We start from the raw sequence: 24554 nt of genomic DNA, 5'->3' as shown, positions 1-24554 counted from the left end.
GGCGTCTGGGCCCCACTCCCAGCCCTCACACACGTCCCGTCCCACCTCTGGGTAGAGGGCTTACGGGCTCTCTCGAAAACCCCACCCGGGCCGCTGGGAGAGGAGCAGGGGCTGGAGGTGGACACTTACGTCGATGCCGTCGATGCCCGGGACTCCAGGGGGACCTGGCGGCCCCGGAGGACCCTGCTCACCTGGGGGGCCCCTCTGACAAAAGAGCACACGCGGGTTAGGGGAGCACGGGAAACAAGGACGAAAAGGTGGGCCCGAGCCCGCCGCCTCCCCGCAAAGTCAGTGCCTGTGGAGGCCGGGTTCAAGCCCAGCATAACACGCTGAGACCAGACTTCCAAGGAAATGCGGTTGCTTCCCGTCCTCGAGGTTCTGAACGAGGCTGACAGTGAGGTGAGAGCAGAATCTGGGCCCCCAGAGTGGGATCCTCCCGTCTACGGAGCTTTCAACCCAACGGGGCTTGTGGGGAAGAGGGGGCCTCTTACTCATGGGGTTGGATCATAAAGATGGTGGTCACTGAATTCCTGAATTTAATCAAGAAATGCAGGTCAGCCTTTTGGATAAAGTGAGGCAGCTCAGAACCGAGGCGAGCCACACCAGATCAACTCCAGGATGGTTTTGTAGATCTGTCTGCGTTCAGAAGAAAACTAGGGGGCCCTCTTAGGGAGAGACAGGCGAGGCCGAGAAACTCAGCGAGGGCCCGACCTCTTCAGATCCTCCTCTTGAAGGAGGTCTGTGCACCTCATTTCATAAAGACGCCAAATTTCAGGCGGACCCCAGAGCGTGACCCCTTTTATCTGTTGCAAATAGCTCCGCTTTGATGGCGCTCGATGGAAGGCTGGCCTCTGAAAGTTTGGACGCGTTTTAGGAAATGTGGGAATTTTAGGTTTTTTCTCTTCTGAATGGAAGGAAAAAAAAAAAAATTAAAAGGCTTCTTTCATCAAGGAAACCTTGGTTTTTCTAAACTCCCGGTGACCAGACAGGTTACAATGGGGTCTTTGTAAGTGAAACCTCAAACGGCGCCGCCCCCTACCCCGCCCGCCTCTGCCCGGTGCTGCCGAAATTCCGAGGTGAGCCCGGGCCGCCGAGTCCACGCAGGCGGGATGCGAGGTTGCCTGGGATCGCGCCTCCCCCGGGCCCGGCCGCCCAGGACCAGGGGCGGGGAGGGGACGAAGTGCGGAGGGAAGCAAGGCTGAAAATTAAAGCCCCGGCCTCCAGCCTCCTAGGGCTTCCGCGGCCCGAGCCTGCAGTGTGGGGCCCGGTCGGTAAGGGGGCGCCCGTTCTCGGACCCTCGGGGTGTCCCCTCGGGCCCCCGCCTCCCACCTTGCTCGCTGCAGGTGCGTGGCCCGAGGATGCGCGGAGCCGCGCGGCCCGCGGGATGCTCCGCATCTCCGCGCGCTTCCCCAGGCGACTGCACCCCCGCCTCGCCCTGAGCGCACTTGGAACACGCCAGCGCTTCTCGCCCCCGGCTTACCTGGTCGATGGTCTGGAGGAAAGAAAAGAGGGGGGAGACAGTGAGAAGGCGGTCCCCTAAACCCGCGCACAACTTACTTGAGCTGCGCACAAGCAGAGCCCCGACAGCAGCAGTCTCAGCCCGAGGGCCCTGCGGCCCGACGCCGCCCAGGCCATGCCCGCAGCGCGCGCAGTGGCGCTAGTCCCCGCCAGGAGCGCCCCCGGGAGCCGGGGATGCGAGGGGGCGCCGGCCCAGGAGGGTGAGTTCCTCCTGTTTATGAACGGCCCCCGAGAGGGTCCCGGGGATTGGAGGAGAGCTGGCGGGCCAGAGGACGGATAGAATGACAACAGTCCCCCTTAACCCTTTCCCCGCCTCCGCCCCACCTGCCCCTGGGGACCTCTCGCGGTCCCCAGAGTCTTCTCAGGTGGCCTGTGTGCCACCGAGGGCTTGAGTAGTGACCAGCATTTTCCTGGAGAGAGGCTGGGAGGTGAGGGGTCCGGGGGCTGGGGAGGATCGTAAGCCACCCAAGCTGGATCCATACCCCTTCAGTCGCCCCCCTCCCCCGCGCAAGTGGTTTCTACCCGCCAGACTGTGGGTGGGACCCGCGCTTCTTCAATATCTGGTCTGTGCAGCAAAAGCCTGGACTCTTTTAGACAAACAGTGAGGACGGGGAGAGTTTGCGGCGGTGTAGAGAGGTAAGCTGGCTGCAAGTGGCCTTTGCAGATTGTCTAGGGACTCACCGTGATCCTAGCTGGCAGCTCATGACAAGTTTCTCTCCGGGGTCGCAGGGGGTCACAATGGATCAGCATCCATTGAAGTTCAAACTGGAGAAAGACAGCAGCCAGTCAGTTAGGTCTCTTTGGAGAACAAAAGTGGGTCATTTAAAAGGGAGATGCGATGGTAAATGCGGTCCAACTGTTGAGTCAGGTCATCAATTCATCTCAGCGGACTAGGACTCTCCTTCCTTGAATACAGTTTTTCCAGGAGGAATGGGCTGGAAATCCTTCCCACATTTCTCCTATCATTGAATGTAAATGACTTAGCTTTGCATTGCTCCAGCAGAGCCCTAGGCAGGAAACCCACCAGGCATATTTACTTCCTATTTCTGTTCCCACACAGCCTTCAAGAGGTAGATTCTATTAAAATGAGTCTCAGAGAGAAGAGGTAACTGTTGTAGGCCCAAGCTAGTAAATGTCAGAGTCTGGATGGGAACCGAGGCCTACTGAACTTCACAGAGGACATATTCAATAAGATTTCACTCAGAAAAAGATTAGAAACAGACAGCAAAGAGGTGGCACCAGGAATGAAATAGAAAAAGGGAAATTGGTCCTTGGGAGAATATACATGATAGATATTGGCCATGGGGTGTCTCTGCCTAAAATGCAAATAGGATCTAGAAGTGGAAGGAATGAGAGAAATCTAAGACCCAGAGAAAAAACAAGAAAATAAAAAATACTTGAACTTTGCATAATACTAACATTTTCATTTGTTGAAGAGAGATAAAATTCCTAGACAACTAAAAGTCAGGTGTGTCCTGACAGCTTCTTACATTTTAGCAGGTGCTAAGGGAGAGAGAAAAGTAGGACAGGAAAGAAACAGAAAAAAAGGAAGAATGGCCAGGTCTGAATCTGAAAACCTCAAGCGAGAAGGTATAAAAGAAAAAAATTGGTGTACCCAAGGGAAGCCTGCCACTAGGTACTACTCTGGCCCCTCCTCATTGAGGAAGTTCCTCACCAGGCATTTCCAATCAAATCTGTATTTCTGGATCAGCTGATTCTCCTGGCATTATGCAGATGTCTAAGAAAGTGAGCAGGTCCCAGAGCTAAACATAATACATCTAAATGTAAAGTAATATAAGGTAAAGTGATCTCTTTTCTCTCATCCAATAGTGATTTGCCCTCCATCCCTCTTGCCAAAAGGACTCAATGTACTGGATCTAGAATTATTAGATGCATTTTCCCATTGTTACAAAAGCTTCCAGAGTTGAGGTTACTAGATGAAAGATCAAGTTTGAAAAGAATGAAAGATGAACTCCTTCCCTTCTGCCCACAGAGGAAGGGAAAGTTAAACAAAAGGAGGCTTTTCATTTTATAAAGGGGTGAAAATAAGACATGAAGCTTTGATGTTCCCACACTGATGCCCCTTCTCACATGATTCTAATTGCCCTGGAGTTCTCCTCTTCCTATTTTTCTTGTTTCCCTCAACCCTCCCATGCCTTTTCTCCAGAAAAGGTGGACAACTAGGAAAATGAATTAATTGGGATGAAAAGAAAGCTAAAAGACATATTTGGAGATGGAAAGGTATCTACGAATTGTATGAAAATGATGACAGATCAGCATACACAGTTGTGTATTCTTGATGTGAATTATTTTCAATAGTATATTGACATCCTACAAAGGAACTGCTTTCCAAACCACACAGTGTCTTGCAGCTAAGGAAATCACTTTAATCACACACTTTCTTTTTAATCAGATTAGTCTTGTTTGCTTGGGAGGGATTTTATTTTGGTTCTGTTCTAAACTGCAGTGGAAGTTTTAAAAGGAAGATAAAAGAAGGAATGGACCAGCCTTTCCCTTAATGATTGCTAAACACGAGGACCACCTCCAACAGCTCTTGAAGGCCAGTCATGTATGGGAAAAGGGGCTCAGAGAGGTTAAATCATTTGCCAAAGGTCACATAGCTAGTAAATGTCAGAACTGGAGTTCCAAATGTGCCTGACTTGAAAACAAGGTCAGCCTCCTGGGAGAATACATCCTATCTCCAGAATGAAGTATGATTTTTCAAGCAGGTAACCCTAGCACTTGGTGATTGAACATTTGTATTAAAGATGAATAGAAAAGACAGATCTAGAAATAAAAACTACATAAATTTGTTTCCAACATGTACTAGAAAACTTCAGAACTAGACTAAGAAATTTCCGTAAGACGAAAAAGAAATCCCTATTTGCATGCTTCTTATAGGAATATATCCGGAAACAAAATTTCTGCTGTTGCTCCTCAAATTAGCAGCTGCTTCTAAATGCAGTTACATATTCATGTGTATGACAGAATATGACATATAGTAAACGTGATTTTTCTTCCTTAATGACCAGATAAGTATTTTACCAAAATAAGAAAAGGTGTCTCCCCATCCCTAACTCTCAAAATACAAGAGACCACTCATACAATGTTATTCACTAAGTCCTTCAGAAATTGATACCAAACTGGCATTCATTGTATGCATGTGATATTTTGATTCTCAAAAATACTTCATACCTTAAACACCTTGAGAAAGTTTAATTATATGACTAACCAGGAAACCTATATCCTTTGTATAGATAGTTCATTTAAGTTACTTATTGCAAATGCAAAATAGTTTATTAAGCTATTTTCTCAGAAGTGTAGTCCTCTCTGGATAAATGGGTACACCTGTGTAAGTATGCCCGGGGCAGTTGTGATGCAGGATAAAAGGGAATGAGATGGAATTCATCTGTGAATACAGGCGGGTTGTGACAGAGTACCACCCAGGTCAGAGGTTTCTGAACACATCTCTGCTTCCACATAACCACCACCTGTGCACTATACAATAACTGTTTGGGGGCATGCAATATTAATTCCAATTTCCACGTTAATTATTTTGAAGGCAGTTGGCAGAGTTTCCTGGTAAAAGTCACTTTCATTATACATCTAAAATGTTGATTTCCACACATCTCATTTTCAAACCTGCAATCATTCTTCTCTTTGAATACCCATGGACGAAATATGTATGAAAAATATTTTAATTTAGTCCCAGTAGAAGCCAAGCACTAAGGAAATATTCTAGAGAAACCACAGATATTTTCCTTTCCACAATGGAATTACAGAATGTGACAGTTGAGAAAAAATTCTAGAAGAGAAAAGTAACATGCTTTTTATTTTAATTTAATTTAATTTAATTTTAATCTGTTATTTTATTTTATTTTAATCTGTTAAGCAGAACATAAAGTGCCCTAGGCCAACCTATTTTTCTCAATATAAAATACTTATGCATTGTTTCAAGAAAAATAGTTGTGTGAGTGCAAGTACCTTACATCTGCCTGAATTCATCATTACCCAATTCTTTTCCATAAAAGGTGTAATTCAATCCCCTAAGCCAGAACAGGGTCCAGAGGACAACACATTAAAACATGGAATTTTGGCCCCAACTCTTAACTCTTATTAGGGCTAGAGATTTTTACTTATTTTGCTAGGCTATCAATAAATATTAATAAAGTACTTAAGCCTTTCATAAAAATTAAACAAAAACTAATAGCAGACAACTATCTTTTCCTCCTGAAAGAGAATTCTAATGACAAACTATAGGACTTAGCTCAATATTAAAGAGAATGGAACAAGGCTTAATTTCTTTTGCAAACTGAATTCTTGAATTTTATACACAATGCCTAAAAACTAGCTCTTCAAAGATAAATTCTTAAACATGAGATATATTTCATTAACATTTTTGTCTAGACAGTACAAAAAAGCTTTAGAAAAATTACTTGAATTCACAGATTTCACGCTTCTTTTTAGTTTATGAAGAAATGTTGGCTTCTACCATCATAAGGGAACTCCTCTAGGTGAGGCTTCGTGGCAACTGAGCAGGAGGCTCTGAGTTGCCACGAAATCGAATATCCCCCTAAGTCTATGTAGGCTAGGCCATGCAGTTCCAAACATAGTGCTGGAATGTGGTTAAATATGTTTTACATTTGCTCATTTTTAACTCAACATATCTTCATATAACTCATTCATCTGCTTCACATTCTTCGCTATGGAAGACAAAAACGTTTAGTCTATAGGACACTAACTAAGCTGGAAAACGCTTTGACAATAAATACAATGGTAGTAGAGATGAGAAAGATATATTTCTGGCTAAGGCCATTAACAAGGGGGGGTCATATCATCTGGAATACTTGAGTAGGGACCTAAAGGGCATGTAAGGTTTTCCTAAGCAGAGATCAGGAAGGTGAAGGAAGTGACAATAATTAGGCACAAGGAAAGTTATGCAGAGAGAAGGGACAGACTCTCTGTAGCAAAGAATTTTTCCCCCCTTGAATTCTAAGGAAAATGATTTGAATATTATTGAGTAGATAATTAGGGGATTGTCACCAAAGTTTTTTGCTATAGGGATGAGATGAGGGAAGGTGGCCTTAATTTAGAAGGGCATTTGAGGGAGATGATGTGGTAATAAATGCTGGTTCTTTGAAGCCTAAGGCGATTACCATAGCAGAGTAACAAGAAGAGCTGCACTCTGAGTTCTGGTGAGGTGTCCTGCGTATCCTCCTCTCGCGCCACATGCGCCTTCAGCTACCATCTCGTTTCCTTCCCCACTTCATACAGAGCTCGAAAGAGTGGTCTATGTTCATTGCTTCCAATTCCTCTCCCTTCAGTTCTCTCTTTAACCCTTTCTGACTGGGCTTTCACTCTCAATACTCCAGTGGATCTTTTCTCAAGATCAGTTCCATTGGTTTCTAAATCCAGTGGTTAACTCAAAGTCCTCATCTTATTTGTCCCATCTACAGCATTTGAGTGAGTTGACCTTTCCATTCTCCCTGGAATACTATTTTCCACCAGCTTTCCAAGTACCACAATATCCTGGCTCTCCCCTCCACCATGGGCTGCTCGTATTGGTCTCTTTGACAGAATCATCCTCACCTCAGTAAATTCTAAATGTTGGTCATTCGGGGCCTCAACCTTAGAGTCTCTCTATTACACTCAGCTGGAGAAGGCAATGGCACCCCACTCTAGTACTCTTGCCTGGAAAAACCATGGACAGAGGAGCCTGGTAAGCTGCAGTCCATGGGGTCTCTAAGAGTCGGGGATGACTGAACAACTTCCCTTTCACTTTTCACTTTCATGCACTGGAGAAGGAAATGGCAACCCACTCCAGTGTTCTTGCCTGGAGAATCCCAGGGACAGGGGAGCCTGGTGGGTTGCCATCTGTGGGGTCACAGAGTCGGACACGACTGAAGTGACTTAGCAGCAGCGGCAGCATTACATTCAACTCTCATTTGGTCCATGGCTTTAAGTACATATATACTTACAGCCCCCAGAGTTCTATTCCCAGCTGGACCTATCTCTTGAACTCCAGAACATATCTAACTACCTGCTCAGGGTCTTCACTAAGGTATCAATCTCCTTATCAAACTTAGATATTCCAAATCAACACCTGATATTCTCACTGATACCTGCTCTTCCCCCACGGTTTTTTATGTCTCAATAAATGGAGACTCTATGCTTCCAATTACACAAAAAATACTGGAATCGTGCATGACTCTTTCTCTCTTACACATAAAATTTCATTTGCTTTACTCCAAAAGTATTATATCAGGATCCAATCACTTTGCAACACCTCCATCACTACAGGCTTGTTCTAACCCCAGACCATCCCTGCCAGAACTATTTTAGTAGTCTCTTAACAGCTCCTCTTAATAAACAAAATTGATAAATCTCTAACCAGGCTCATGAAGAAAAGAGAGAAGATATAATTAAACAAAAAAGAAATGAAAAAGGAGACATAACAACCAATAACACAGAGATCCTAAAAGTTGTAAGAGTATTCTATGAACAGTTATTATCAATAAATTGAACCTAGAAAAAATGGACAAGTTCTAAAAACATAAAGCCTGACAAGACTAGGTCAAGAAGAAACAGATCATTTGAACAGATCTATCACTAGAAGTGAAATAGACTCTATAATAATAAAATACTCCAAGCAAACAAAAATCCAAGACCAGATGGCTTCACTGGGGAACTCTACCAAAATACAAAGAAGAACTTATACCTTCTCAAACTGTTCCAAGAAATTGAAGAGGAGAGAGCACTCCCAAACTCATTCTCTGAGGCCACCATCACCCTGATACAAAATCAGACAAAGATGCTACCAAAAAAGGAAATTACAGGCCATTTTTTGATGAATATACACAAAAAAAACAAAATATTTTGTTTTCCTCAACAAAATATTAAAAAATCAAGTCCAACAACACATAAAAAGAATCATACACCATGATCAAGTTGGATTGATTCTAGGGTCACAAGGATGGGTCAACATACACAAATCAATCAATGCAATGCACTATATTAACAAAACAAAGGATAAAAATAACACAATCATCTCAATAGAAGCAGAAAATGCATTTGACAAAATTAAGCATCCATTCATGAAAAAAATGTGTTTCAAATTTGGTACAGAAGGAACATATCTCAACATAATAAAAGCCATTTATGACAAGCTCACAGCCAACACAATATTCAAAAGCTAAAAGTTGAAAGCCTTCCTATTGAATTCAGGAGCAAGTCAAGGATGACCACTCTCATGACTTCTATTCAACATATTAATGGAAGTCCTAGCCACAGCAATCAGACTAGAAAAAGAAATAATAAGTATCTGATTAGGAAAGGAAAAAGTAAAACTGTCACTAGTTGCAGAGGACATGATACTCTGCATAGAGAACCCTAAAGTCTCTACACAAAATCTATTAGAGTTAAGAAATGAATTCAGCAAGATAACAGGACATAAGGTTAATATACAGAAATCTTTTGTTTTTTACATTAACAATAAAATGTCTGAAAGAGGAAGTAAAAAATCCTGTTTAAAATTGCATCAAAAGAAAAAATACCTAAGAATAAACTTAAACCAAGAAGGTGAAAGAGCTATACTCTTAAAATTATAAAACACTGATAAGGAAATTGAAGGTGATACAAAGAAATGGAAAGATATCCCAAGCTCTTGGATTGGAAGAATTAATATTGTTAAAATAGCCATACTACCCAAAGCAATCCACAGGTTTAATGCAATCCCTATCAAAATACCCATGACATTGTTCATGGAACTAAAACAAATAATCCTAAAATTTAGACGAAACCATAAAAGACACAGAATTGCTAAGTCAATCTTGAGAAAATAGAACGAAGTTGGAGATATAACCCATCCAGACTTCAGACTATATTACAAAGCTACAGTAATAAAAACAGTGTTGTATTGGCACAAAGGCAAACACATAGCTCAGTGTAACAGAATAGTGAGCTTAGAAATAAACCAGTCAATAAGCAATTAATCCACAACAAAGAATGTAAGAATGCGGTGGAAAAAGCACAGTATTTTCAACAAGCAGTGCTGGGAAAGTTGGACAGCCACATGAGCATCAATGAAATTAGAATATTCCTTCATACCATATACAAAAAAACTTAAGATAGTTTAAAGACCTAAATATAATACCTGAAACCATAACACCTCTAGAAGAGAAAATAAGCAAAATATTCTTTGACAAAAATCATAGCAATATTTTCTTAGATCAGTCTCCCAAGACAAAAGAAAACAAATGGGACCTAATCAAACTTACAAGCCTTTGCACAGAAAGAAAACCACCAACATAAAATGAAAAGACAAACTAGAAATTGGGAAAGAACATTGGCAAAAACTGCAACTTACAAGAGATTAATATCCAAAGTATACAAACAGTTCATGTAACTCAATATGGAAAAAACAAGCAATCCAATCAAAAAATGAGTTGGTCTACTTAGGTCTTCTGATATTTTTCCAAAGAAAACACACAGATGGCCAACAGGCACAGGAAAAGATACTCAATGCCGCTAATTATTAGGGAAATGCAAATCAAAACTGCAATTAGATATCACTTCACACTGGTCAGAATGACCATCACCAACCAAAAAGTCTACAAGTACCATATGCTGGAGAGGGTGTGCGGAAGAGAGAATTCTCCTACATTGTTGGTAGGAATGTAAAGTGGCTCGATCACTAAGGAAAACAGTATGGAGTTTCCTTTGAAAAAGCAAAAATAGACCTACCACATGATCCAGCAATCCTACTCCAGGGTATATACCCAGAAAAAGTGTAAAGCCAGTGTTCCTAGCAGCACTATTTACAATAGCCAAGATGTGGAAACAATTCAAGTGCCCATCAACAGACAATTGGCTTAAGAAGATGTGGTACACACATACACACACGCGATAGAATATTAGCCACAAAAAAGAATGAAATATTGCATTTGCATCAGCGTGGATGGGCCCACAGAATGTTACGGTTTTAGAAGTAAGTCAGACAGAGAAAGACAAATGTAACTTTTATGTGGAATCTAAAAATATAATACCAGTGAAAGTGAAAGTTGCTCAGTTGTGTCCGACTCTTTGCAACTCCATGGACTGTATAGGACTGAATTCTCCAGGCCAGAATACTGGAGGGAGTAGCCTATCCCTTTTCCAGCGAATCTCCCCAACCCAGGAATCAAACCGGGGTCTCTTGTATTGTGGGTGGATTCTTTACCAACTGAGCTATCAGGGAAGCCCACAAGCTACTATACATAAAGTAGATAAGCAACAAGGATTTACTGTACAGCACAGGGAATTACATCCAACATCTCCTAATAACCTATAGAGGAAAAAAGACTATCTCAATAAAAGACCGACTCATTATACTGCACCCTTGAAACTAATGCAATATTGCAAATCAACTATACTTCAAAAAAAGGGCCTTCTCCTAAGATGCCCCTAAATGCCCTGTCCTTTCCTCCCCCTACAATACATTGTCAAAATTCAGCCAAAGAGATGCTTTAAAAAGAAGAAAACAGGTTTCTTATCTATTCAAAATCATCTGCCAGCTCTCCACCTCACACGAGGCCTAAAAGCCGGCGTGTTGACCTGCTCCCCACTCTCATGTCTGGTCCCTCTCCAGCCTCAGGGCTGGCTTCTCTCCATCTCATCCCAGACATGCTGGCATCCAGGCTTGCTTCAGACACAGTGGACAACACCAACACCAGGTTTTTAACTCATTCCCTCTCCTTGAAATCCTCCTCCCCTAGACCACATATATATGCTCACTCCCCCAACTCCTTCAGGTTTCTACTAAATAAGGTTTTTTTTCCCTCAAGGAGGTCCTCTCTCCAAGCAGTCCAATTTTCTTCTTTTTTCTCCATACCATTTATGACTACCTGGTAATAATATAAATGTACTCATTTACTCACCTATCTCTGTCTCCTCTCCCTAGGATGAGTACAAGCACCACTGTAGCTTCAATTTCTGTCTATAACTTAGCCGATGTTTAATAAGTAGTTGTTGAATATTAAATATACACATAGATATTGATTTTAAAAATGAAGAAGAATTGGTAGTATTTGCCTTCTGGTTTGATTACAGCTTAGGGAAAGCCCCTTCCCCTGTCTGGGTTTCAAGTCCTTCATGTATAAACTGAGAGGTTTGAACTACATAGACTTAGTCATAGACTTAGTTTTATATATCTTTGAAAGATCAGGATTCTCTGGAAACCATGTTGTAACCTAAGAAACTAACCACACAGAGATTGACATGAAGGGAAGTAAAAAATGTCATTGAATTAATATCTTGCCTTCTAGCCACCCAGAAGACACAACCAAGATTTTTGTATGTTCTTAGCCTGTATACATTTTAAGAAAAATAGAAATACTAATAACACTGATTATTTTCAGTTGCAACAGTCTGGGCATAGCTGAGACCAGTAAAAATTTTCATATTTTCAATTTTCCATTGAAAGCAAGTTTGGCCATTATTTAGGTTTTACTCTAGTTATCCTTAGCACCTTTGCCCATCGTGGCTTCTTCTCTGTAAGCAGCTCTTTTTTCTGTGTGTCCCTCTTGTTTCATTGCCACCTAGTGGAAAATCTAGCTGATGTTGTTAATGTGGTCTATAGTGTAGCAGGCTTTATCTCGAAAAACTTGACAATATTCAAAAATATTCTCATCAAATCACAACACCAAAGTGTTATAAAAAGTATTTTGATGTTGAAGCTGAAACTCCAATACTTTGGCCGCCTGATGCGAAGAGCTGACTCATTTGAAAAGACCCTGATGTTTGAAAAGATTGAAGGCAGGAGGAGAAGGGGACAGCAGAGAATGAGATGGTTGGATGGCATCACCAACTCAATGGACATGGGTTTGGGTGTACTCTGGGAGTTGGTGATGGACAGGGAGGCCTGGCATGCTGCAGTCCACGGGGTCGCAAAGAGTCAGACACAACTGAGCCACTCAACTGAACTGAACTGATGGACATGTACAAGTAACACTATCATTTCTCTTGTATTTAATACTTCCAATTGAAAGAAGATTTTTTAAAAGTATTTGTCAAAAACAACATAATAAGCAAACTTAATAGCTTAGATATTTTGTATAGTAGATATCATGCATTTCTTAAACCACTAAAAACATAACTTTCCTATAATATTTTCAAACACCAGAAATAATATTAACCACAACCTCATAGTTTATTTTTCCCATGTTATCATTCATGAAGCTCTGTTTGTTTTTACAGTTGGGAAGTTAGTATGATTTAATTCTGTGGGGTAGAGAGAAGGATGTGGCTTCTGCATCACGAGTTTTGCTAATCATATTTTCTCTGAATTTAACAAAAGTAATGTAGTGCAACCCATTTGAAATATACTTTTAAAAGCATTGTATCTGTCTGATTAATCATGTTTTCTGCATTGGTTTATTCAAAACATGCATAAGATAAAGGATTTGAATCATTTATTTATAAAGCCATATATACTTTCATCCTTTGGGCTTTCATCATTTGGGCTTTCAAATAAGCCCAAACCCCTAGTGTACATCCTGAAAAGGTAGAAAGGCTAACTTTGTTTTCTAATAGAGCTGTGCCAAATAACTCTCCTGGGCAATCTTGCTGACAACAAACAATAAAGAACCTGCCATAAAATCACATATTTTTATGGTATGATGCCAGGAAACTGAGCTTTGCAGTGAAATAAACGGCACCAACCTAAAATATGGGCACAAAGGCAAATAGAAAATATGGAATTTATTGCTATGAAATCAAACTAACCATGTATTATAGCAGTATGTTGGGAAAAATATAAACGCTTTGAGCCCACTAAATAACCATGGAATGACGTGAAGGCGTTTGAGTTGTCGTGCATGTGAGCAGCTGTCTTGAAACCTCCTGAAATTGGTTCCCTTTTCCAATTTAGAAAAGAGAAAGAGATAAAAGTTGGGCTAGATTGGGAGAAATCACAAACGAGAGCAATATAAATGAGTCTCAGCGTCAGCGCTCCATCAAATGTCATTTTCCACTGCATTTTCATTATGCAGTTCCAAGGGCTACCTTTTGACATCAATTAATACCTTTAGAAGGAATGTTTGCTTTTCTAAAGAAAAGCAAGTGCTGATCCTGAAAAAAGTATTCAATTCATGTAGAGTGTCAAAGATTAGAAGGAATCCAATTTCATGAAGAAAAACGGAAAAATACTCTGCAACTTGTCGCTTTCATGCTATTGGCATATATCATTTTAATTCAAAATTTCTCGCAAGTAACACTGAATATTCATTGTCTCCAATCAAGAGGGAAGTGCCCCAGCAGTACAATCAGATAGCACCATTCACCACCGTAAGTCTTCCAAGGGACCAGTAATTGCCAGCAACTTCAGATTACAGGCAAAGGGAGACAATCACAGACCACAAACTAAAATAAAAACAAGAGTGTAGGGACAACTCATGGGCATTTGGGTTCGTCTGGAGACTCGCATGAGTATTTGACTATTCTTAGTCTAGAAGAGTGAGGAGGAGTGCAGGGAAATTAATGAAGCTAGAAAAGAGGAGAGTTCATAAATACAGAAATTCCCATGTGAGAGTCCCTTTCCCTAGAACACTGGATTTATCTTATCCTGGATAAGTCTGTTCACCTCCAAATTCCTCTTACAGACCCCTCCCCTAGGAAACAGCCCTGGACTTCCCTCCTATGCCTGCTCGCCCTGACATGAGTGAGGAGACTGTCCCTTCGTCCACTTTCCTGGTCCTAGTCAAGTTCCATTATCATTGCTCACTCGTCTCAGCCACTCACCCCGCAGGAACCGGGAGAAGGAGACCTGTGGCTTGCACGCCGTGCGCCCAGTATAGACGCACACAGTGAGAGTTCACTAAGTGAGCACGAGTGTGACCGATGTCTGAGGACATGTGTTCCACTGTGTAAACTTCCTTCTTTTAGAAAAGAGTCTTATCTGTCCTGCCAAGTAGATTCTAAAAAACTTGTGCAAATCACAAATACCTTCCAAAATGAAAATGATGATATCCTTTACAAAGAATGGTAGATGGTTACACATATTTCTATTTTTCTCAAAGGAAAGTTAGTTGGCACAGAGAAAATAGGGAAGATGAGAAGTTTTATGCCCAACACTGTTTCTCACAAGCCAAGAGATCTATGTGAGATTGTGTCTTCAACTAAAAAAATGGAGCTAATCCTATCTGTGCTTGTTATCCTATGAAATTGTTCAAAAGATAAAGTAAGTTAATGAGAGAAAAAAAAAGCACTTTTAAAACTTTAAATTGGTGTATTAGAGGTATTGAGATGCTAAAAACACGTAAACAGGATTTACTTATGTAGAATTTTCTACTTCTTTGTCTTATACAGGGTAAAAATTGAGGAATACATTTTGGTGACAACTTTGGGCTTCCCAGGTGGCTCAGATAGTAAACTGTCTGCCTGCAATGCAGGAGACCCAGGTTCGATCCCTGGGTGGGGAAGATCCCCTGGAGCAGGAAATGGCAACCCACTCCAGTATTCTTGCCTGGAAAATTCCATGGATGGAGGAGCTGGTAGGCTACAGTCCATGGGGTTGCAAAGAGTCGGACACGACTAAGTGACTTCACCTTCACTTTTGAAGTTGACATTGTCACTGCCTATCCTTGGGTGTAAGTAGGGTTTGGAGGGCCTATAACCTTGATCTATTTTAGTCACCACACCACATCATCAAATATGGAACTTTAATGAGACTTTACGCTCAAGTCTCTTTTGTGTTTCCTTGTGATGGAGTCAGAATTCAGCATAAAAGAAAAAAATCACTCATGCCTGTTGCAAATACTTTTAACATGGACAATGTACTGATTCTGAAAAGCTCCTTGGTGGACCAAAAGCAAACGTAACTCCAGCTGCCAGGTATTTTGTTGCATTCCTGCACATGGCAGAATAAAATCAAAGATAACTTGTCCTAACTGTTCTCCACCATGAGGTGAGACTATACTTGGCAGATAACCCACAGTTAGCTGTGACTGGCTAGACTATAACATAATTAATACTACTACGACTTTACTGCTGTGGCCATTAGCCAGCTTAATAGCATCCTAGCATGTAGATTTCAGAATTATAATGATGACATATTTTTCAAGAACAGTAAATTAAATCAATTATGCAAGTGCTTGATTGATATTCATCACAGTGAGGATGTACTCTAAAGTCTCCTTCCCCTTGCTTATGGTCCAGAAGTGACACAAACAGGGCAGAGACTGTGTTGTCTGAAGGCCATCCCAGTGCCATTGCAAAGATCTTGCTGCACAAAATGTCAAGATGGTGCCCCAGTGGTCCCATTGGCTTTCTAACTCAGCCACTTGAGGTGTGATAAATCATTAGCTGGAGAAATACTTGCTCAAGTGTCTACAAGCCAGAGCAGTAATGTGGCAGTTATAAATTGCTTCCTGCCCATCACAGAATATAGAAATTTCACACTACCCTTCACACTAATCACAATTCTTCCCCTGAAAATAGGTTATTTGAACAATTCCATTACTGAGATGCCCGCTAACCTTTCTTTCTTTGGAGAAGCATGCAGGAACCATTCAAAATCATTGTGTCACCCCTGCTACACTCCATGATGTGAGTTCTGTGACTAGAATTTAACAACTCTGTACCAGAGAGAGAGCAGAGAGTATGAGGATCAAGCATTTATTTATTGAGCTCTAAATTCTTGAGTTTTTTCCAAAAGATCACTTGCCCTGTAAGATTTCATTTTTAATTTTCTGTAATATTATATAATATCCTTTTAAAGGATAACTCAGTGCAAGTTTAACAATTCAAAATGATAGAACTATATGGTACTAGTTGGCACAAGTGTATGTGTCCTTACGTAATTCCTTATCCTTATGTCCATATGTCTCTATGGCAAAATCACAAACAGAGCTCTAAAATCCTTTGCTTTCATAATATGTCAAGCGAGACTTGACTGCTTCTAAATAAAGAAATATTGTGCCATCTATGTCATTTCTACATCTCCTGGGTCAGATACCATATGACTTCCTAACCTCACCTCTCACATGCTGCAATTACTACCTCTGACCCTCTCTAAGCCCCCCTCACGCCCATACAGTTTTACATGTACACTTCTTCCAAACCATCCAAGCTCCCAATCTTTGAACATGGTTTATTTCCTCTCTATCTCTTTTTTCTTTCCTTCTTTTGCTCTCAGCTAGAATGCACTTTCTCCTCTTTTTTTTTTACCAATTCAAATCCTTCCATGTCAAGCTCCATTGCTTCTGAGAAGAATGGGATTCTTGATTAACTAAATCTACCATTCATCTTAACCTTACTTTGAATATGGCCATTGGTTATTTATACATACTATGTATGACACCAGTGTGGGTTTTTGCAGGTTGCCTCAAAGGATTCTGGGTGCTCCAGGTGGTCATGTAGCATCTTCCAAGTAGACTTTCAGCTACTCGAGACCAGGAGCTGTCTACTCAACTGGCTCTGCCCCCATTCCATACTACACTCAAAAGAGGCATTAAAGACATTTTGAAAAACTGATTGAAAAACATTTTTAAAAATGAATAACTGCCCATGTTTAAGATATTCAGGTGATTTTTAAAGATGCTGAGGTCTTAATTTTCACCATTCTGGATTCGTTTTAAGCTCCCTTAGTGTGTGGCTGTATACTTACCGGAACAGAAACTTGAGGATTATCCACAAGTTTTCCCAGCACAGCAAAGCCATCGACGTCGATTTGACCTCTTGGCTTTATAGGTAAGGACTCAATCATGTTGCAGTCAACGAAAAGAGTCGCACTCCTCCTTTCCACACCAATCATGATCTTATGCCACTGGGAATCGAACAAGGAGGGCAAATTCGAAAAGGCTGCAGTTTGGAGACTTCCATCCAGCCCCTTGTATGAAAATGAAACAGATTTTGTTTGGCCATTAATCTTCACGCCAACTTGCTCCTTCCCTGAGGAATCCTGAATCTGCCAAATGCTCCAGTGCTTTTCAAGTGTGCTTCCAGTCATCCGAAAAGTGGTTAGAAAGGAGTATTCTTCAGGCAGCCCACTGGGATATAAATGCCTGAGTAAAATTTTAAGACAGTAAATATAACTCTTGTGTTTTGTACTCAGGAGTATTACCATATTTCCTAGTTATGCTATTTTAGATTCTAGACCTACGGAAACACCACAGTGTGAAACCCATGTGCTAGTAGTTCTTTCATGACTGTTCATAAAGACCTTTACTGAAGTCCATTCATGTGCATTAAAGTTCCATCTTAAAATACACATTAAATACAAAACTCCCTCATAGCTAAGTAAGGTCCCCAAATGCCACATAATTTCAACAATGTTACTATTTATGCTACCTAAAGAGCTACTGTTCAGCAATCCCACCTCAAAAACACATTCTGCCAAAAAACACATTCTTGCAAAGTTCTTGGCGACATTCTTCCACAAATGACAGAAGAGAACATTTGAAATCCAAATCAGCTCTACCAATTTACATGTTTAATTAAAGCAGGTTCTTAAACTTTTATTTTGATGTAACATGTTAGGATTAATTGTTATTTTCATAATTGTTTGGATCTTTTCCTCCCCAAATATAACCTAGACTCACATAAGCATTTTGAGGACCAGTCACTTGCAGACCAGTGAGATCAGTCCCTTCACACTGAGCATGTTTGTCTTTTCCAGGAACTTCAAAGTATGAAGTTAAAGTGACAGCTGGTTGCTTCTCAGTGGATGTGTGACAGGGGAAAGGTGACCAGTTCTTACTTCTCTATTGCAACCCAGTTGTTCCCCAATCTGCCAGTTAAAACAGTGGCGCCTTCCTAGTTTACTGCTTTAAGTGGCAGCAGTAAGACGTTAGTGTCCCTCCTGCGTCCTCCTCATCTTTGGAGGCAGCCGTCTGGAGCACCATCAGCTACTTGGGTGGTCTTCTCTTGAAACCAAGCAGCTCAAGGCTGAAGACCACACTTTTAAAAATCAGGACCTAGTAAATGTAAATATCACCTTCACATCTCTATCTTCAAGGTTGTATCATTCTACTTTGCTCCTCATAAGCATAGAAAAATTATTAAGCGAAGGATAAATCTTAGGAAAAGTGAACTCGCTCAGTTGTGTCTGACTCTTTGCAACCCCGTGGACTTTAGCCTACCATGCTCCTCCTTCCATGGGATTTTCCAGGCAAGAGTATTGGAGTGAGTTGTCATTTCCTTCTCCAGGGGATCTTCCTGACCCAGGGACTAAACCTGGGTCTCCTGCATTGTAGGCAGACGCCTTATCATCTGAGCCACAAGGGAAGTTTAGGAAAACTAGATGCCAATTAATTTTGTTTGACATTGCTTAAAACAGTTATGGACCAGGACCCAAAGCCTCAGATAACCTTCCTTCAGATCATACTCCAGTTTATAGCCCTCTTCTGTGTAAAGAAGAAAAGATAAGAAGAAATATCTAAGTGGATAGTGATTTATTTATTACGAACTAATATGGTGGTGGTCATTTAGTCGCTAAATCATGTCTGACTCTTGCGACCCCATGGACGGTAGCCTGCCAGGCTCTTTTGTCCATGGGATTTTCCAGGCAAGAATACTGGAGTGGGTTGCCAGTTCCTTCTCTGGGGGAATCCTTCCAACCCAGGGATCAAACTCAGGTCTCCTGCATGTCAGGCAGATGGTTTTCCGATTGAGCCACTTGGAAAGCCCCAACACGTATAAATGTGTTGTGTTGCCATAGGTGCAATGCCAGTTATATGAAGATATATTGTTGGGGTCAGAAATTCCTAAACCAATAAATACCTCAGTTCCAAGAATGTTTAGCTATAAGTGAAAATATTCAACTCGCTATGATTTTCTGTCTTTAGCTATAAAATGTTATCATCGTTATTATAGCATAAGCAAACATATAACTTTTTTCACTTCAAATATTTTTGCAAATCTTCAATAAAATGGGTCAACTAGGTCAACAAATGTCATTGTTTTGTTAGTTTTACAAAACTAACAAAAATTGGGAACTTTTCTTTAGAGCACCCTTTAGGCTGCCGTCCACGGGGTCGCGAAGAGTCGACACGACTGAGCGACTTCACTTTCACTTTTCACTTTCACGCACTGGAGAAGGCAATGGCAGCCCACTCCAGTGTTCTTGCCTGGAGAATCCCAAGGGCGGCAGAGCCTGGTGGGCTGCCATCTATGGGGTCGCACAGAGTCAAACACAACTGAAGCGACTTAGCAGCAGCAGCAGCAGCAGCAGCAGCAGCATCCAAGTACTTCTTTTAACCATTGTTTTCTAACATGACTGGCTTTTATTCATAAGACTGGGTGGATTTCCTTTGTAGCTTTTGTTTTTAACTGGTTACTGATGATGCTTATTATTCCCTTTGAAAGGCTTTCAATTCTCTACATATATTTTATATCTGTCATGTGCATGGGAGGTTTAAACATGCACATTTAAAAAGATTCACTTTGGAGATAAAGAAAAAAAAAACCATATTCAGCAACTATTTACTATCCTATTTTCCCCAGATGGGGATGTCTAACATACATATTTCAATATTTTTTAATATGTTATTTCCTTTGACTTAAGATTTTTCAGACTATACCTATTCCAGAGAGCCTTCTAAAATAAGAGGTTCACTAATGACAGTTTAAGATACTGCCTACTGTGTAATTATGAAATCTTACAGAACATTATACATCTCATTTAACCAACTAAGTTAATTTAGAACTAGGAGATACATTTTGAAAGTTTTATTCAGTAGTGAAATTTGGCAATTTTGCAATTTAAATTACAGATATAGTCTTTTGAGTATTCTTTTCAATAATTCATGTGAATTTAACTGGATACTTAAAGAATTGGGGCAGGTAGTTAAAAATAGTTGTTGTTGAGGTGTGAGGTTTTCCAAGAAAAAGGATAAACCCTCATGCTTTGTCTCTTCTTACTTAAACCATTAACTTCCTAGGCTTTTAAAAAACTCTGTGTTACCTATTATTTGTTTAAAGATGTACTGGGGAAGGCTGTAGAATTTCATCAAAGAAAACAACTCTATTTGTTTTGATTCTAGAAGTCACAGTAACATCTTCACGTGACTCCTTCACAAAGACATTAGGAGGTTAACTGAGGGATCTCTCCCAATTTGTGCTTCATCAGATTTTTCCTGCTAAATAAGCAAAGAGGTTATGTTGAAGGTAGGGTATGATAAAATGTTTTCATTTACTTCTGACTTGGTCATGTAATGATACTTTTTTTTTTTTAATGGGAGATGGTTGGGGTCACTAGAAAACAATTCATTTATGGACATATTAAGTCAAGTGTATCCAACTCTCTCTATATATATGTGAAAACAATGTGTGTGTATACAAATATAATCAAGATTGTCATGTTATTAATCTTTCAGGCTAAGTTAATGCATTAAAAGGTAAGAGGAGAAACATATAAGAAAAGAAAATTCATTTTAGTGTTCAAATTGGTTATATATGTACATGTGCTTGTATATACCTAAGACCATTTAAGAGTCCTCACAAGTCTAATTCATAGAACAGTTAGTCCCATTGTCTTTTTCAGATCCCTAAGATTCTGTTCTTGAAAATATGCTATGCACATCGGTAAGTAAACTTGACAGCATACATAATTTAAAAGAGGCTGAGTCTATAAATGATTAATTTCATTATGTTACAATCTGCACAGAATATCTTAAAAGGAGAATCATACAGTTTGAATAAAAAATAAGTCCTTGGACCGTGGAACATTTGTTTATGACCTTAACCCATGAAAAGCTAAAAATTGTATTTGTTGCTGCAAACAAAAGCAACATGCCTGAGGCACAAGACGAGAATGTAAAACTCTTATGCCTAAAACAAAGAATTAAAAGCATCAAAATTATGTGGTTATGAATATTTTTAAAAAATTGAAAAGATAACCACAAATTATTATTCTGTCATGTTAGCTCCGTGTGCTATAGTCTTTCTCCCACGAAAATCGGCCTACATTCTCCAGCAGAGAAATCCAAGTCAGAATGGTCTACTGCATGCATGACTTGAGAACAATTCCAGTTTCTGCCTTTTTTAAGCAGGACTGCTTGGACTTCCCTGGTGGCTCAGATGGTAAAGCATCTGCCTACAATTCGGGAGACCTAGGTTTGATCCCTGGGTTGGGAAGATTCCCTGGAGAAGGAAATGGCAACCCACTCCAGTACTATTGCCTGGAAAATCCCATGGACAGAGGAGCCTGATAGGCTACAGTCCACGGGGTTGCAAAGAGTCACACACGACTGAGCTACATCAGCTGGTTGATGCAGGGTAACTCAAAAAGAAAGAGTCCACTAAGGTGAAAAGGCCCCATCAGCACCTCTGCCCTCTAGAGCTCTCCACTATTACAGTAAACACTTCACCAATGCCCCTGTGCACCGGGCTCTCCTGGAGCCCTCTCAGTTTAGCAACATTTACTCTTCATGGCAACCAGTGGCATTGTTATTATTATTCCTAATTCTAACCTGAGGGAACTGGGTCAAAGACAGTTTAAGCAACTTGCCCAAGGGGCTCCATCCATCTCAGCCCTGGTTCTCCTCCTTCCCTTTTTTTTCTTTCTCCTACTGTCTTCTTCTACTTCCTTCCTCCTTCTTCCCTCATATCTTAATAAGTAAAACAAGAGCCTTTAGTCTTTGTGGGGACAGGGAGTCAGAAAGATAGAGAATATGGGACATTAGTTGTAGCCTATGAAAAATATTTCGTGACCACCTTAGGTGCTTAAAGAAAAACAAGACAAGCAGGAGGAAGGAAGGCTGCATGACCTTCACCTCTGAACTTAGAGTTAATGACAGTCCAGACAGTACCTTAAATTTAGAGAAGAGAGGTCAGCATTAGGGTCTGGTGTCCTGTTCAATTATTTTATTAAAGAAATAAAAATCAGAGTATTCTAAAGCTTACTTAAGAATACATCCATCTCTTCAGTACATGAAAAGAAAATATATGAAAAATTCAAATGTTGATCTTTCCAAACACAACTGGTTTCCAGAGTCACTATGGGGTAGTGGTTAAAGGCACAGCCCCTGAATCAATTCTGCCTGGATTTCAATCCTCTCAGCACCTCCTCACCCTGTGATGTTATGCAAGCAACTTAAACTTTCTGGCCTCAGTTTGCTCCTCCATGAAATATGGATAAAAATGTCCCCACCACAAAACTGTAATAAGGATGCAATTTGATGTTGATTGGTAAAACTAGAAAAAGAGCTTATACAGTGTACTATTATTGTTTTATAAAATATAATATGTTCAAAACAGGAATTTCTATATGCAATCTGGAACTATATCAGAATATTCTAATTTTAGCAAAATTTTCATTATTATAAACACTTAGCAATTCTGTGATATTCTTTTGCTATTCTAATTAGTCATTATTTACCTTTACATCTTAATTTCTATTGATGTCTTAATTTTCTTGTTCATATACTAAAGAAATCTTAACCATATTTTTTACCTAAAACATTCCATTAGCATCAACATCACATTTAAGGTATTTAGGTGATATAAAGCTGAAGCCCTGAAGCTCATTCATAACAATATCATGACTCAATACTTACACATGCATTAAAACATCTCAGTTATAAATTATTTAAAGAAGAAATAGCTTAGATCCAGAGAAGGAGATACAGAATTTTTTAAAGTATTATTGCTTCCATTGTTTTTCTTATCATTATTCTAGTTTTAGTTTTGTCTGGGTCCTGCCAGGAGCCAAGCATTGGATGTGTGGATCTATTTCAGCACCGGGATACTTGAACAGCGCCATTGTGAGCCTTCTAACCACTGGGTGGTTTCTAGTTAAATTTATGCTTAACCCCTGGAACTTTTCACAGAGGGTCCTTTCAGGCAAAACCCAGACAAATTATAGAAAAACAGAGAGCAAAGTAATAAGAACATGTCCTGAATCAATGTATAATAGTCTCAGTGATTTTTTTTTTTCCTGGAATGGAAAGTAAATTACACACTGAAAACATGAAAAGCATTCACATATTTGGGCACTAAAGATAGGTAGGTAAATAAATTCTTTCATCTTTAAATAAAATCATGATCCAAGAATTATTGAGCTGGGAAAGACTCTCTAACATTGGATAGATTTTCATTTTTTAAACTGTGTTTGAAGCAAATAACTAAATCAAGTATTTTTTTTTATATTACCTGGTTGGAATCCTGAAGTCTACATTATTTCCCAACTTGTAAGCCACCTGTAAGGCAGTTGATCCAGCTACCCTCTGGATAGCTCTTCTGGATGCTGCTTTATCTATCTGGAACTGAGAAATCAAGTCAAATCCTACAGAAAGGGAACACAAGATAAAAGTAAAATGAGACTGGTTTCATTCCTCTCCAGAGCCTTTCCAAATAAAAGATGTATCAGGTAGATTTATAGAAAGCATACATTGTCAATATGATACACTGCTACTCACCTGGTAAATCATCTTGTCCAATCCTAACCTTTGGACAGAGTTCATTTTCACCATTGGAATTTGAATTAACAGGGAACCCTGCAAAAGAGATAGCATGTCATCTTACCTCAACCCCTACACAGATCACAGGACTATACCAATAATAATAAGAGCTGAGCAACTATTTAAAGTGCAATATTATACTAAACAGCTTCATTACTAGTAGTATATTTGGCTTTAACTCTACAACTCTACGATTATAATTTATTCGTATTCAACCCATCCTGGGTTGAAGACACAAAGTTGCTTTAATAACGTGTGTTGGGAAAGTGTTCCCTTTGGGGAAGTTTGGAATTTGTTCTTTTTGGAACCACATCTTCATGATGTTCTGAATGGCACAGTGTCAGAGCTTATTTGGTTTGGGCTAGGATATATTGCTTTAAGCACCATAAATTTTAGAAATCCTGAGAGAATCCAGAGCCAATTCAATGGTACTTCTGAAGAGTGCAGTTCTTAAGAATCTTTGTCAAGTAGAGGAAGGAGCTGAGGATTTCTTAGGATTCCCTAAGCCTAGATAAATAGAGAGAATGCACTTGATTTCATAAATTTCTTCTAAGAGATCAAATAACTGTTCCAACTAGAATACTACCAGCATCTTAGAATGGG

General features: G+C 40.2%; 1 protein-coding gene across 1 annotated transcript in view; it reads right to left on the bottom strand.

Annotated features, from left to right (window-relative positions):
• COL9A1 (collagen type IX alpha 1 chain) overlaps positions 1-24554 on the bottom strand; it is an 88303-nt gene that overhangs the window by 62570 nt on the left and 1179 nt on the right. Inside the window, exons 3-9 of the mRNA XM_069599491.1 lie at positions 23910-23987; positions 23644-23776; positions 17159-17555; positions 2196-2283; positions 1558-1562; positions 1481-1492; positions 130-204 (exon numbers count right to left, since the gene is read on the bottom strand). Of these exons, the coding sequence (XP_069455592.1) occupies positions 130-204; positions 1481-1492; positions 1558-1562; positions 2196-2283; positions 17159-17555; positions 23644-23776; positions 23910-23987 (788 nt within the window). The remainder of the gene's footprint in view (positions 1-129; positions 205-1480; positions 1493-1557; positions 1563-2195; positions 2284-17158; positions 17556-23643; positions 23777-23909; positions 23988-24554) is intronic.

This window comes from Ovis canadensis, chromosome 9 (genome assembly GCF_042477335.2).
Source record: "Ovis canadensis isolate MfBH-ARS-UI-01 breed Bighorn chromosome 9, ARS-UI_OviCan_v2, whole genome shotgun sequence".
NCBI classification, from domain to species: domain Eukaryota; kingdom Metazoa; phylum Chordata; class Mammalia; order Artiodactyla; family Bovidae; genus Ovis; species Ovis canadensis.
This window is presented reverse-complemented; position numbering and strand designations above follow the sequence as displayed.